This window comes from Cydia pomonella, chromosome 12, assembly GCF_033807575.1.
Source record: "Cydia pomonella isolate Wapato2018A chromosome 12, ilCydPomo1, whole genome shotgun sequence".
Taxonomy (NCBI): domain Eukaryota; kingdom Metazoa; phylum Arthropoda; class Insecta; order Lepidoptera; family Tortricidae; genus Cydia; species Cydia pomonella.
In genome coordinates, this window is record NC_084714.1 from 3,367,274 (window position 1) to 3,382,821 (window position 15,548).

At 43.2% G+C, this 15,548-nt stretch overlaps 1 protein-coding gene across 2 annotated transcripts in view; it reads right to left on the bottom strand.

The window, feature by feature from the left end:
• The window catches only part of LOC133523314 (low-density lipoprotein receptor-related protein 2), a 506,862-nt gene that overhangs the window by 4,821 nt on the left and 486,493 nt on the right, over positions 1 to 15,548 (bottom strand). For both annotated transcript variants that reach the window (XM_061858821.1, XM_061858820.1), the window contains 9 exons: positions 10,292 to 11,473; positions 10,096 to 10,200; positions 9,477 to 9,822; positions 3,377 to 9,319; positions 2,808 to 2,966; positions 2,470 to 2,696; positions 2,066 to 2,270; positions 923 to 1,764; positions 263 to 424 (listed from right to left, as the gene is read on the bottom strand). In XM_061858821.1, the coding sequence (XP_061714805.1) occupies positions 263 to 424; positions 923 to 1,764; positions 2,066 to 2,270; positions 2,470 to 2,696; positions 2,808 to 2,966; positions 3,377 to 9,319; positions 9,477 to 9,822; positions 10,096 to 10,200; positions 10,292 to 11,473 (9,171 nt within the window). The remainder of the gene's footprint in view (positions 1 to 262; positions 425 to 922; positions 1,765 to 2,065; positions 2,271 to 2,469; positions 2,697 to 2,807; positions 2,967 to 3,376; positions 9,320 to 9,476; positions 9,823 to 10,095; positions 10,201 to 10,291; positions 11,474 to 15,548) is intronic.

A 15,548-nucleotide genomic window follows, 5' to 3' on the forward strand; every position in this document is an offset into this window, starting at 1 on the left:
AAAACTGTTCTTTAGCGAAAAAAGTAACAGATTTATCTGGTTACTTGTTTTGCAACGGGTTTGTAGCAATTAGTACTTAGGAGATTGTACACGTAATATAATAAGTAAATCGTAATACAGGCTACAAACTACCGGTGACCAACCGACGAAGTGCGACTTTTATTGGTTGCCAGAAACACGTCTGTTTTCTAGTACCCACTACTCCTAGTCTTGACTAGGGTTGGCACTACTGGGGATCGGAAGGGAAGCGGTAAGTACTCACCGGCATCACAAGCTTGCTCGTGAGCGATGCCCTTGGGTTTGGGAGCGGCGGAGTCGGGGCAGGCGCAGCGCCGGCCGCCCGGCACGGCCAGGCACAGGTGCGAGCAGGGGCTGGCCGAGCAGCCGCTGCTCGCCGACGTGTTGTAGCGCCGTGGGTGGTACACTGCAACCAGACAATACAAGCTTTCATCCTGAATTTCTGACATTTGAATGAGGTCATTTGGATAATGTTCGCACATGTAATCCGACGCACGAGATGTAATTCACATCGTTCAGATATCGTTGTGATGTCTTAATGTAAGATTGAATTGGTCTTAAGATTTCTTAATTTTTTTAATATTGTTGCCCCTTTGACTTTTGGAAAACTTTTTAACCCCAATGACAAAACTACAAAGTGAAGGAACCCGTTTAGCAACAATATTTCCTCGTAAATCTTTGTTCATCAGTTCAGTTGCTTATTATTTCACAGGGGAAGAAAGCTGTTGAACGCAGGTGGCCTGGTAAATAGTGTTGTATTCTTAGACAGGCCATGGTGTATCCAATAATATTATAACTCACTAGTTATATAATAGCACTAGGTGTATTTAACAGGTAGAAAGAGATAAGAGATAATAAATTTATAGATTTATGGACATTGAGTACAGAAATGAACATGACTCACCTTTAACAGCCGACGGGTTGACTAGATCCTTAGACAGTATAAACGGCACACCGCGCCCGAATTTATCCTGACGAACCAGCTCTCCTGACTCCCTCGTCACCCAGAACAGAGACGACTCGAACACGTCCAAAGAAACAGGATGTTTCAGCATATCTCCCTTAAGAACTGTCTTTCGGAGCGAACCGTCTGGCCGCATCATCTCAATAGTGTTCAATTTCGTGTCCACCCAGTAAATAGTGTGATCCATAGCATGGTCAATAGCCAAGCCAGTCGGGTGTCTGATGTTCTCGGTAATAAGCGGTCGGCGTTGTGAGCCATCCATCCAAGCGGTTTCGATCTTCGGCGCTGAGCCAGCGTCCGCCCAATACATTTTACCTTGCTGCGGATCGACTACTACTGATGTTGGACTTTCAATTCCAACTGTTACCAAGGCTCGTCGGTATCTTCCGTCAGTCTTAGCGACCATAACGCGACCGCGTGGTTTAGAGCCAGTTCTATCCGTTTCTGTCCAGTATAAGTTTTCACCAATATAATCTACTGCTAAAGCAGTAGGCTTCGAGCTTCCCTTCATGTTAAGATCCTGAGCGAATCCACTCTTAACTTCTCCATGCAGTGCGTTGACCATGTAGGACCTCTTGATGGTCTTATCATAACTGTCAGCCCAAAAGACCATCTCATGCTGCGGATCGTAATCGATAGCCTCAATGCGTTTCTCTGATGAGATGACTTCGTATTCTTCGTTCTTGTCTTGCACGAAGCCTCGGATCTCAGGGCCGTTGGCGAACATTAGCACTACATGTTCTTCTGTCGCTTTGCATACACCGGAGAGGCTGTCAGCTAGTCTGTAAGAGAAAACAGTTTATTAAGAACAAAAAATACAGTCTGAGCAGTGGCTGAGTGTTTTCTGACTGAGGGAGCGAGAGGACATGCATGGGTGTTCCAACGCAGACTGTAACGACCAAATTTTTTTTTATTGTTTCAATCTATTACATTTTTATTAGGATCAAATATCTGTAGCATCATTAAAGCAAAACAAAAGTCAGAAATGAGAGTCATATTCGGAGCTTAAAATGCCCCTTACTAAATTATACTTGCTTTCGAGGATTCTAAGAGATATAATTATTGATCACTTTAGGTACTCACTTGAATCCTTCTCTACAACTGCAACTAAAGCTGCCATTCAGGTTAGAGCACAGCTGCGAGCAGTGATGGTCTCCCGTAGCACATTCATTCACGTCTTCACAACGCTTGGGGTCCGCGTGGGAGATGATGTAGCCCTGATAGCAGGAGCAAATGTATCCTACACCAGTACCTCCGGTGAGGTTCGTGCAGAAGTGTTCGCAGCCACCTGTAGTTAGAAAGACAGACAATTGTACAATTCAAAACTAAGTAGGTACCTAATTTAACATAAATTACTTAACAAATTATTGCAATAATGCAAATTATTGACTGGAACCGGTTCGTGTTCGTTCAACGCATCGACGTTTGCCACTTTGGAACTGCGAGTATGGGTCTCCAGGCTAATGTTTTATTTAAATTTTCCTTACCTTTAGAAATAATATCGCAGGTCTTAGCATGATGACAACCCCTTTCATCACTAGCGTCTCCACAATCATCTGATAGATCGCAGAGTTGCGTCCGTTCGACGCAACGTCGGTTAGCACATTGGAACTGTGAGTATGGGTCGCAAGGCTTGGCACGGGCGGCGCAGAGCGTCATGTTGTTCTCGTCCGATCCATCACCGCAGTTGTCTACTCCGTCGCAAACTTGGTATCTGTATAAAATAAATAATAGTCTTGGTTTCCTGTTTACGCTCTATAGAAATGATGCTTTTATATTGCTATACAAAATATCTGTATTGTTGTAGATATACGAGTAAAGTTACCTGGGCACACAACGATGGTTAGTGCAGTGGAACCGCCTGAGCGTGTCACAGTTGAAGTTGGTACACAACGCCGGTGCTTCATCACTACCGTCGCCGCAGTCGTCCGCTCCGTCGCACAGGTCCGATTGTGACACGCAAAGGTTGTTCGCGCATTGGAATCTGCAAAGAAAATTCAAGATGACTATTGAGAACTGGGTCTCTTTTCTGCATAAAAATGATAGTATAGAATATTATTTCTACGATGTTAGCTCATATTTTACACACAGATAAAATAGCAGTGAACCGGAGGACGAAACAAAAAAAAGACTTCCAACAAGTTGGACTAATGATCGCGACTCTACGACTTGGGATTCTTAGAGGAGGGAAATATCTAGAAGTAGAAGTCTCTCGGCTCATATGCTGAGGTTGATAAAAATTGCTTGCAAATAGATCCATCGGTAGTACAGCATTAATCACACAAATAAAAAAAAATAACATTCTAGGTATGTACATAAAATTACTACGCTTTTTGAATATTCTAACTTTAAATATTCACCCTAAGAGATATATTGAAAAAAAAATTGACTAACCTGCTCTCCGGACAATATCTGCCGCCGGGGAAGCGAGGCGGGCAGCCGATCTCGTCCGACAGATCGCGACAATCTCGGTCGCCATCGCAGCGGAAGTACGACGCGATGCAATGTCCCGACTTGCATTGGAACGTTCCATTCTTACACTGAAAGCCGCCGCATGACATCTCGTCAGAATTGTCTCCGCAATCGTCTTCGTGATCACAGCGCCATCTTGAGGATATACATTTTCCGTTGCCGCATTTGAATTCTGACTCAGAGCATTCTCTGTATTGATGTCGGCAAACTCCTTCGGCTTCATCACTTCCATCGCCACAGTCATCAGTGAAGTCACAAAGCCATTGTTTCGGTATACAACGCTTGTTCTCGCAAGTGAAGTCAGTATCCGCATTGCATGAAGGACAGTTCTCTGGGAGCTCATCTGAGCCATCTCTGCAGTCATCTTTTCCGTCGCAGAATAGCCATTTAGGAATGCATCTGTAGTTGGACTGTCCAGGGCAACGTCTCCATCCAGTAGTACAGTTCTTCTGTCTGCACATGTATGCAGGCTCATCCGAATCGTCACCACAATCGTTGTCGAAATCGCACATCCACAATTTAGGTATACAGCGGCCGTTTTTGCAGGAGAATTCAGTGTCTGGGTCACAAGGTCTGTTGTGACACATTAATGGGTCTTCGTCGCTGTTGTCTTTGCAATCTGTGTCACCATCACACTTCCAGCTGTCCAAGATACATCGGCCACTGGCTTTGCACTTGAACTCGAGAAGTGGACATTCGTGTGCGCATTCAGCTTCATCACTTCCGTCTCCACAATCGTCAGTACCATCGCAAATAGTAGCCGCAGGTGTACAGTTAGTATTCTTACACTGGAAGGAACCAGCTCTGCAATGTCGTACAGGGCATGTGTCAGGTTCATCCGAACCGTCCATACAATCTTTCTCACCATCACACTTCCAGAACCAGGGAATACACTTCTCATCGCGGCCGTTACATCTATGCTGCCCGTCAGTACAGTTGGCAATACAGGTCTTCATATCTCTAGCCAGGTAATACTGATTCGGACATGCGCATTTGTATGTAGTTGCACCTTCCTCGCCATAACCTTCGATGTTCAAGTAACTGGATTCATGAGGCGGAGCTATAAGACATAAGTGCGAGCACCCGCCGTTGTTATCGCCGCAAGGATTGTGGTACGGCAGCTGTCTTAGTGGGTGGACTACGTGAATATCATAAGGTCTGTGAGTAGTGTTTCTCAAAAGTGTGAGATTCTCTCCGGAATGTTTGTTAGCCTTACTTATAGCTTTAAGATTCCAATCCGTCCAGTAGATTTCATCATCGAATAAGCTGATAGCGAAAACGTGAGGTACCTTATCTCCAGAAAGCACGACGTGTCTATGTTTTCCTTCAAGATCGGCGGAACCAATGTAGTCCAAATGAGCGTCAGCCCAGTAGATTCTGTCAGTGAAATAATCGATGGTCAAAGCGTTCGGCCACGCAATGTCATCTTCCCAGTTTAGAATGGCGGTGAAGTTAGAACCATCCATACCCATTTTTCCAATAAAAGCTTGGAGGTGCCAAGATGTGAAGTACAAATATCCAGTGCCAGGATGGACAATGATGGCACGAGGGTCGGCAATGCCAGTCTTAAGCGTCTTTCTACGTGTACCATCTAATTCAGACACATCAAGGTTCTTAGAATGTCTATCCAGCCAGTACAATTTCCTTCCGATCCAGTCAACAGCGATTCCTTCCAAGCCGTGCGAGTCATGTCTGATCACTACTTCTTTAGTGGGATTAGGATCTGTAAAGTCCGAGCGATAGATAGTTTTGGCTGAAACATCGGCGAAGTACATCTTGTTTTCCTTAATGTCGAAGTCGATAGCTACGACGTTCATTAAATCCTGGTGGACTAGATTATAACGAGAAGCGTCTGTCGACATGTTTCTGACGTAATATTTGTTGGTGAAGATAACCCAGGCTGTGATATTATCCTTTCTCTTGCAGGTATGCTCATCGGCTTCTCTTTCGTAGTACCGGTCGTTACATTTACAGTAGTAAGATCCTGGGGTGTTGGAGCAATACTGGGAGCAAACTCCTGGTGTTTCCACACATTCATCTATATCAGAACAAGCTTTTCCGTCTGACAACAGCTTGTAACCTTGGTTGCAATCACAATAGAAACCTGTTAGTGTGTCTATACATTTGTGTCCGCATTGGTTGCTCTCTAACTTAGCACATTCATCGACATTACAATGCGCGGGTTCATCGGAGTCATCTGCGCAATCTGACACCTTATTGCAAACCAATCTGTTATCAATGCATTGGTCATTGTTACATTTGAACTGTCCAGCCGGACAAGTCTTGTTTTCTTTATTGCAGCCAACTTCGTCAGAATGGTCACCACAATCATCTTCACCGTCGCAGCGGAAATGATTACGGATACACTTGAAGTTCTGGCATTTGAATTCTTGGTCGGAACACTGTTTGTAAAGAGAGTTGCAGTGTTTTCCTTCATCAGAGCCATCGCCGCAGTCGTTGTCGTGATCGCAAACCCAGCCTTTGTTGATACAGCGTCCATTGGTACATTGGAACTGGTCTTCGGAGCAAGGAGCGGGTGTAGCACAGTGATGTAATGAAGCATTTTCGTCCGCACCGTCAACACAGTCAGGGTCGCCGTCGCACAACCATTTGCGCGGGATACATTGAGCGCGGTTCCAGATTTTGTTTGCTTCGCAAGTGTATTCCGTTTCAGCGTCGCATTTGCGCTCATTACATTGATGTCTTTCGTCTTCATCACTGCTGTCAAGGCAGTCGTTGTCACCGTCGCAAATGTAGATTCTTGGGATGCAGTTTCCGTTGTCGCAGGTAAAGAGATCGCCGAAGCAGGTGCGGCCTTCTGAGCGGCAGTATTCCGGCGGTTCGTCGGCACCATCTCCGCAATCATCATCACCATCGCAGTACCAAGTAGCGGGGATGCAACGGTGGTTAGGACAGCGGAAGCTATTTTGCGGACATGTTCTCTGAGCGCAATGCAGTGGGTTTTCGTCTGAATTGTCTCCACAATCGTTATCGCCGTCGCATAACCAATAAGGTTCAACGCAGATATTCGTCTTTTCACATTTCAGATGGTTAGCTGGGCAGGTGGTATTCTTAGGGCAGCGTTCGTGCGTTTCATCTGACGTGACATTGTCTTTGCAATCGTTGATTCCGTTACAGACTTGAGACATCGGTATGCAGCGCGAGTTGGCGCAGGTGAATTCTCCATCAGCGCACGGCGCGTAAACACATCCCTCCTCGTCTGAACCGTCTTTGCAGTCGTTCTCGTGATCGCATTTCCAAGATTTGAAGATGCAGCGGCCGTTGTTGCAGCGGAACTCGTGAGGAGAGCAAGAGTGGTACGCGCAGTAATCACGTTGTTCGTCAGAGCGATCGCCACAATCGTCATCACCATCACAAGCCCACATACGGCTGATGCATTTACCGTTGGCGCATGAGAATTTTCCAGCGTCACAAGTTACATTGCGCGGTACACACATTCGGCCCTCGTTAACTAGTTTGAAGTTATCATCGCACTTGCATTCGACAGTGTTATTGGGTGCTGGATGGCAGGAGTGAGCACAGCCACCATTATTGATGTTACAAAGGTTCGCTGTGCAAGTCTGTCGGCTGGTGCTGTAAACGTGGATATCTCGTGGTGAATCTTCTAACCTCTTCACCATCTCTACCATGTTCGCTCCGGTGTGTTTTTCAGCGCGATAAACGCCGCGAAGTTGTAAGTCAGTCCAATATATATAATTACGGAATACCGTGATCGCAAATGGGTAGATCGTAGCGGAGATGAGGACCTCCCGCTCCGATCCGTCCATTTTTGATCGTTCGATTTTTTCTCGCACGGCGTCCGTCCAATACAGCATGGAGTCATCGAAATCAATTGTGAGACCACTCGGTTGAGAAAGGTCTTTATCGATGATGGCTTTCTTTAGTGATCCGGCCATAGTAGTTCTGTAAATCTTGCCTGAAGTTCCAAATCTTCCCCAATCAGTGTAGTATAAAGTTCCGTTGCAGGGGTCTACAACAATAGCCCTGGGTCGTTCGACTCTGGCGATCATTACAATCATGGAGCCATCGAGATTCATAGCGTAAATGGAATTGTTAGAGCTATCGGTCCAGTAGATCTTCTTCTGTGTCCAATCATAAGCGATGCCCTCGGGATTGATGTTCTTTTGCAGTATATTTTGGATAGTTGAGGAATCAGGGTTGGTTGATGGCATCCAGGCGATTTTAGCCCACGGGCGAATCTGGGTGAAGAACAATTTGTTGTCCGCATAGTCGAATTCAACGCCGACTACGTTGGTTAAGTTGACGATAGGTTTGAACGGCGTTCCAGTGGATTTAGGGTCTAGGTTGACGGCACGGATTTCGGTTCTGGTGGTAAAAACAAGATATTCATCTACGACTTCGCATTTGCTTGGGTTGCTTTTTGAGACTTGGCCTGTGGCACAATCGCAACGGTGCATGTTTCCTTGGAAACTGGCGTCTGGAGGGAAGCTGAAACACAGTTGTTCGCAACCACCGTTTCCTAATTTTCTGCACGGATTGGTTTCGTCTATTGGCTGGTTGTTTATATCGAATATAACGATGTCCCTCAATTTTGGCAGATTTGTTCTCATTTTCTCGGGCATAGACATATTTCCTGGAAGTTTAGAAGCCTTATATATGGTTTGTAAGTTTCTGTCTACCCAGTACACGCTTGTCGTGTGAATAGCGATACCCATAGGGTTTGGTAAGTTGGATCGGATCACCTGTCTGTTTCCACCGTTGTATGAAATCTTCTGAATCTGATCCAGTTTTGAATCTACCCAGTAAACGTCGTGAGATAACATATCGATGGTCAGATCTCTAGGGTTTGAGATTCCTGAGCTAACCACTGGCTCCCATTTAGAACCATCAAGGTATGATTTGCCAATATGCGGGTATTGGCCATAGTCAATCCAGTATAGCAGTCGTTTTATCGGATTTACAGCGAGTTCCCGTGGCGCTTCCATTGTCTTCTTGACTAGAACTTTCCTGTGAGAACCGTCAAGCCAGCACATTTCTACGTAATTTTCATGCGGAAAGACGTTTGTGAAATACAGGTTACCAGCGACCCAATCAATTGCCAGCCCTCGAATGCCATTGCTACCGATACCGTCTTTAACAATGTGTTGTAATTCAGTGCCATTAGGTCGGATGCGGAAGATACCGTTCCATTGTCCGCGATTGAATTCCACCCAGTAGATGTAGTTCTCAGCGAAATGTACGTCGACATGTAGGATGTGATGTCCCAAGCCAGTCACAGGGATCATAGCTTCAGCGCTGTTATCCAGACTGTATCCTCGGATAAGGTCTAGTTGTGACACAACTGCAAATGTCTTGTAAGGCACACAGTTGATTTCGTTTTCTTTCTTATATCCTACTGAACAAGCGCATACTCTTGAACCACCTTCACCAGGGATACAGATCTGTTCGCATCCTCCATTATTCTGCAAGCATGGATGATGGATCATCTTTCTCTTCTGGAATATCGTGAGGGATTTCAGGTCGCTTTCATTGTCCATGATAATCTTGATATTGTCACCGTTCGGGAGATCAGCCTTTATTATCTTTTCATGTCTTTGGTCCAGGACGTAGAGTCTTGAGTCAAGCACTGCGATAGCTTTAGGGTAGGAGATGTCATTGACTTCTGAGAGCACGGTACGGCGATCATTGCCGTCAGTGTTCACGCTGCTGACACTAGCTGGGTATTGCGTGCTGAAGTAGATGACTTTCTTCTCAATGTCGATGGTGATGGCTTCAGGTCGTTCGATGGCGTCGACCAGTACTATTGGGTTGGTACCGTCCATGTTGGCGCGTCCGATCTTTGCTGGCACACCGTAGCCGCCTTCGTCTGACCAGAAGATTTTTCTGGAAAATACAAATGAGTTTTACAAAAGTCTACGTAACACTTAGAAACAGAATTTGTAAGTATTATGTCTTCTCAATCTTCGGTGTCATGTGTTCAGAATGCTAAAAGTAGTAAATGCATTAAAGATTAAAAGCAAAGGTATAAGTTATAACTTACCCTTCAGTAGGATCCAAACAGATGCCCTTCGGCCTGGCAACGGACAACCGGCTTCCATCATTGGCCAGAATTATAGTCCTATATTTGATCTTCCCATCGATTCGGATCATCTCAATATTGCTAGCGATCCTATTGGCCATGAACATATTACGACCGAGCCAATCAAAGGCAATGGCAGATGGGGCTCCAACGATGCCGGTGTCGTCTCCGAAGAATTCTTCCTTGTTACCGCCTCCGTAGGGCATGCTGTAGATGGTGCAGTTCTCGTTGTCTTCACTGTCACCAGAGACGGATTGCAGCCAGTATAGCATGTGGCCTTGACGGTCGTAGTCGATTTGAACTCCACCTAAGGACAAGAGTAGACTTTATTTACAGACTCGAACTCGAAAAGTGTCTTTGGATCATTCCACCAAAAGTGTTAGGGTAGGATGGTAATTTTTAATACTTCTGAACCTAAGAAACCGATATTTAATATGTTAACATTTGATAATTAGCTTTCATTTAACAGATTTATGCACATTATTAATGGAGCTGTCATACACATAACCTTACAGAAATATGTTGTCATTTTGATGCAATGCCTGTCTTACACTTCAAGTATCAATGTTATAAAGCATACCTTGAACGCCAACAACTGGTGCTAGCTGACCGGCCTTGCCAGAACCATCAGGCGACAAGTCGATTATTTGGGATCCCTTCAGAACCATCAGATATGCATTCTCCTCTGAAAGGTAACAAAAAATAACATTAGTGTCTAAACAAAAAGTAGACATTTCGTGACACAAATTTAAAGAAAAACGAGACGAAGTCGTTACCTTCAACGCATTTTCCTTCGGACAGCAGTTTAAATCCGGGCTTACAATAGCAAGTGTAACCCGTTGGCTTATCTGGACTGAGTAAGCAAAGATGCTGGCACGAATCAGGCTTGCAAGGATTTGCATACTGGGGCTGCAGCGATGGATGGTGTACATGGATCGAAAGAGGCTGCGAGATCAGATGAGACACCACTGTTTGGTTAGTGCCCCTGAATTTATGAGCTGATAGTACTCTATTTAACTGTCTGTCTGTCCAATACAACGTGTCTTCGAACATGGTTAATGAATGCGGATGTAATAGGTAATGGCTTCCAGCTAACACTTGCTGCCGTCCTGTGCCGTTGTAGTTGCAGAAATCGATGAAATCTAGCTTGGAATCCGCGAAGTAGACGCGTTGCGTGGCTGTGTCGAGGGTCAGACCGTTAGGCCAGTAGATCTTGGTGGTGATGATTGCCATTCGATTAGAACCGTCCATGCCAACGCGTTCGATACGAGGGTTCTCTCCCCAATCAGTCCAGAACAACCATCTTGCGCTAGGAGCGGGATCTAAGCACATTCCTCTAGGCTGCGTAACATTTCCACTTAACAAAGTTGTTCTCGCGCTTCCATCTTCTCTAGCTACCTCAATTGTATTCAACTTGCTGTCCAACCAGTAGATGTTTCCACCCACCCAATCGTACGCTAAACCTTCCACCAAGTCCAAGCCAGTGGACACCAAAACCTTGGGTTCGCTGCCACGATCTAACCTTGAAATGGTCTTTAACTTCATATCGGACCAGAAGATAGTTCCAGTGTGCATATTCGAGTCTGTAGCGACGACATTTTCGACGTTGATCGGGACTCGTTCCAAACCTTGTTCGTTAAGGTCTGCTACTAAGATGGAATGTCTGTTGGAGATAATGAGGAAGGCACTGGAGTGGTTGTTGGCTTTGCACATATGCTTATCGGTACCAAGTACGTAGCCATCCACACAGCCGCAGTGGTAGGACCCTTTAGTGTTAACACAAGTCTGAGAGCAGAGGCCTGGTGGGTTGCATTCATCGATATCTTTGCATCGGAAGCCATCGGACTCCAGCTCTTCGCCCGGTGGGCAGAGACACAAAGGACCATTGGGCGTTTGCTTGCAATCGTTAGAACATAGACCTGATTGGTGTTGACATTCGGCGAAATCGCAACTGGGTCCTGAAAAAAAGCATAGAAGATTTAATTTGTGTCAAAGACCACAAAGTGTAATCAACGACTTTTCAAAAAAGCCAGATGAGTTTAAATATTGAAATACCCGTCTTAACTAGCTACCGAGAGGACGTGTGCTTATCGCGAAGAGCTGTTACTTAACGCGTCAGTGCAAATTAGTTCCTATTCTAAAGTGATTAAGTTGTTTTTCGTTCGTAATTCGTGTAGTGAATTATAGTTTCAATTACCGTGCCGTGTGTTTCTAAGGATTATTTGTTTCGGTTTCCTTTTAAATGCCAGATAATATATCTGATACTACGCCACATATTGGTGGCTCGCAGCCCGATCTATCCAAAATGGATGTTCATGAACCACAACACATTTCTTTTCTTCGCAAACGTAAACAACCTGAACACGAACACGAATGCAGTATTAAAGAGGACCTGGCAGCATTTCGGAAGGAGATGATGTCGATTTTGACTTCGTCTAGTAACATACACAACGAAAACCTCCAAAGTATGCGACGAGACATAGTAGCAGACATCAAAGTTGAAATAAATTCCGTCAAGGAGCTCGCCGAAAAAATGTCGAAAGAGCAAGACCGCATGAAGTCGGAATTAACAGAGTTAAACAATAGGATCTTGTCAGTTGAGGAGCAGGGAACTAGTTTGTCAGCAGCTGCTGACAGTGTTAATAAGGTGAAAGAAACCATCGAGGGCCTGGTCGCCGAGAACAACAGCCTCAAACAGTTTGCATTGTTAAACAATATTGAAATATCGGGTGTCCCGCTTACTAAAGGCGAAAATTTGAACACTATTTTTCGCAACATTTGTTCCAAGGTCGGATACACCCTTTTAGATACCGATGTCGACACGATCCATCGAGTACGTCGCTTTCAGGCTTTGCATAGCAACTCGCAAACTAATATACGGCCACCCGCCATCATCGTAAAGTTCACTCAACGTAGGCGAAAAGATGAACTACTAGCTGCTGTGCGAGCGAGACGCGGCCTTACTACCGCTGACATAGAACTGTCTGGACCCGCATCTACGTTGTACCTGAGCGATCACCTTACGCCTTCAAATAAATTATTATTAAAACTCGCGAGGCAGTTTAAAACGGAGCATGATTATCAATATTTGTGGACAAGGGACTGTAAAATATTTTTACGTAAAAACGAAAAATGCAAAGTTATCCATATTGTCAGTGAGTCTGTTCTGAAAAACCTTACCTGACAATTTTTCAAATTTTTAATCGGTCTTACAATAAATAATGTTAAACTTGTTCACACATATCCAAATTTGTACTATTTAATTCTCACGAAAATGTTTCTCTGCATACCATCCAAATGTTGTTTACTATTTTTGTTTACTATCGTATTTGAAATGCCTAACTTAGTTTTACAGATATTGTGTTATATACATCATAACGGTGTGTACTCGCGTTGCTATTTAAGTAATAATATTATTTCCACACCTGTGCCACAGCCTGCATTGCAATCATGTTGTTTACTTCTCACTAGTAGCACCTACATATTATCCTTATCATTGTTTATTACGTTTATTACATACGTTCATTTACTCCCGTCTTTGCAGAAAAATGTTATAATTGACGTTAATAATCGTGCCGGTGGGTCCCTTCTTATAGTAATTTTTATACAAGGCAGCCCAATTTCCTTGCTCTTGAGTATATATGTACTAACTTTAACTGTTTTAAGTGAATAGAATATTATTCTCGGGTTATTACCAAAATGTTAGGGGCTTAAGAACAAAATCACAGGATTTTTTCTCTCAAGTAACTAAGTCTGATTATGACTTCATTTGCTTAACGGAGACGTGGCTGACCGCTGACTTTTATGACTTGGAGTACTTTGATAATAGGTATAGCGTTTTTCGTTGTGATCGGTCAGCAGAAGCAAGTGGTGCATCGCGGGGCGGGGGGGTCGCGGTTGCCGTGCGCTCAGAATACCAGCCGGTGCGCCGTGACTGGCCAGTACCATCGCTTGCCCACTGTGAATGTTTATGGGTTTCACTTCCCATTGAACGGAATAAACACGACATGACATTATCGTTCCCTTATCATAATGAAAAACAATCTTATCTTAACATAGCGTGTATTTATATTCCTAATGGACCCAATTACCGAGATGCACTAACCACTTTCGTTGACCTTGCTAGTCAAATAATTATTGATCGGCCCGACGACGTTTTCTTAATTACTGGTGATTTCAATATACCTGAGGCGAACTGGGTTATGAATTCAGCATCTGAGATGGAGCTGACAGCATGTGTTAGTTTTAGTACTCAATTGATATACGAATTCTTATCATATACGGGAACTAAACAGTATAATTCCATAATTAATTTCAATGGCCGAATTTTAGATTTAATTTTTTCAAACAATGAATGCCGCTTATCAGCTTGCGATTCACCACTCACGCCGGAAGATGCACACCACAGAGCTATTTGTATGGACCTAAAATTGAAAACTTTATGTCACTTAAAGCCGGCGCCTCACTGTGTTTTTAACTTTCATGCTGGTAATTATCAAAAAATTAATGATGAACTTTCCGTTATTAATTGGATTAGTTTCTTTAAACATTTGAATATGGATGACTGTGTAACAAAATTTAATGACTTGGTTAAAAATTTAATTTCCAAGTATATTCCACAACGAATTGTTCGTCAGCCAACTTGTTCCGCTCCTGTTTGGCACAGCTTACCCTTACGTAAGGTTTTAAAAGAAAAACGGAAATATCATAAACGTTGGAAATTATACGGCAACCCCTTAGACTATCAGACTTTTAGTACTCTGCGCAAACGAGCTAATAAATTAGAGTTGGAATGTTATAATAATTATATATCTTATTCAGAAAGTAAAATTAAAAATCATCCTAATTTTTTCTGGTCATACGTAAAGTCTATATTTTCTAAAAATAGACCACCTCAATCAATGCACTATAAAGGCATAACTAGCTCTGACGGCGAACAGATATGTAATTTTTTCAATTATCATTTTCAATCTGTTTTTGAAAAACCTAGTAATCTACACCTGGGTGACATAACAAATATTCCAGCGCCTGATTGTATTATCGACTTAAGTACAGTAGAGATTAATTACAACATAGTTTTACAATATTTAAAAACAGTTAATGTCCATAAAGGTGCTGGGCCCGATGGCATTCATCCGCTTTTAATAAAATCTTGTAGTTCTACCCTTGCAACTCCTGTCACCATATTATATACTAAGTCAATTAAAGAGGGCATTGTGCCCAAAACTTGGAAACAAGCATGGGTCACTCCTATTCCCAAGGGTTCGATTAGTAGTGATGTTGTTAATTACCGTCCCATATCTAAATTGTGTATTATTGGTAAGTTGCTCGAAAAAATTGTTACAGATCAATTATTTGGTGTTGTACGTCGCCATATCATTCCAAATCAGCATGGTTTTTATAAGGGTCGATCTGTTGACAGTAATTTACTAACCTTCACTGATGAAATTTATGCTGCAATGGACGATGGCCATAGTGTGGATGCTATTTATACTGATTTTTCTAAGGCATTCGATAAAATTTGTCATTATACACTATTATCTAAGCTTTGGAAACTTGGTATACATGGCGATCTCTTTCGCTGGATTAAATCTTACGTAGAAAACAGAAGTCAGGCGGTCGTTTTGTTGGGCTATCAATCTCAATGGATGTCTGTTGGTTCAGGAGTCCCTCAGGGCTCTCACTTGGGTCCTTTGCTCTTTACTCTTTATGTGAATGATATAACTAATCACATCCAGAACTCTAAATTATTACTTTACGCAGATGATACAAAGATTTTTAGGATAGTTAAAAATATCAGCGATTGTGAAAAGCTACAAGATGATTTAAACAACTTAGTCAGCTACTGTGAAATAAATAATTTGTTTCTTAACTTAGATAAATGCAATGTTATCACCTTCTCAAAAAAGAAAAATGTAATTAATTATTCTTACAACTTATCGGGTAAAACCTTAAATAGAGTAACCGAAATTAGAGATCTTGGTGTGATTATGGATAGCAAACTTACTTTTATCCCACATATTGATAAAATGC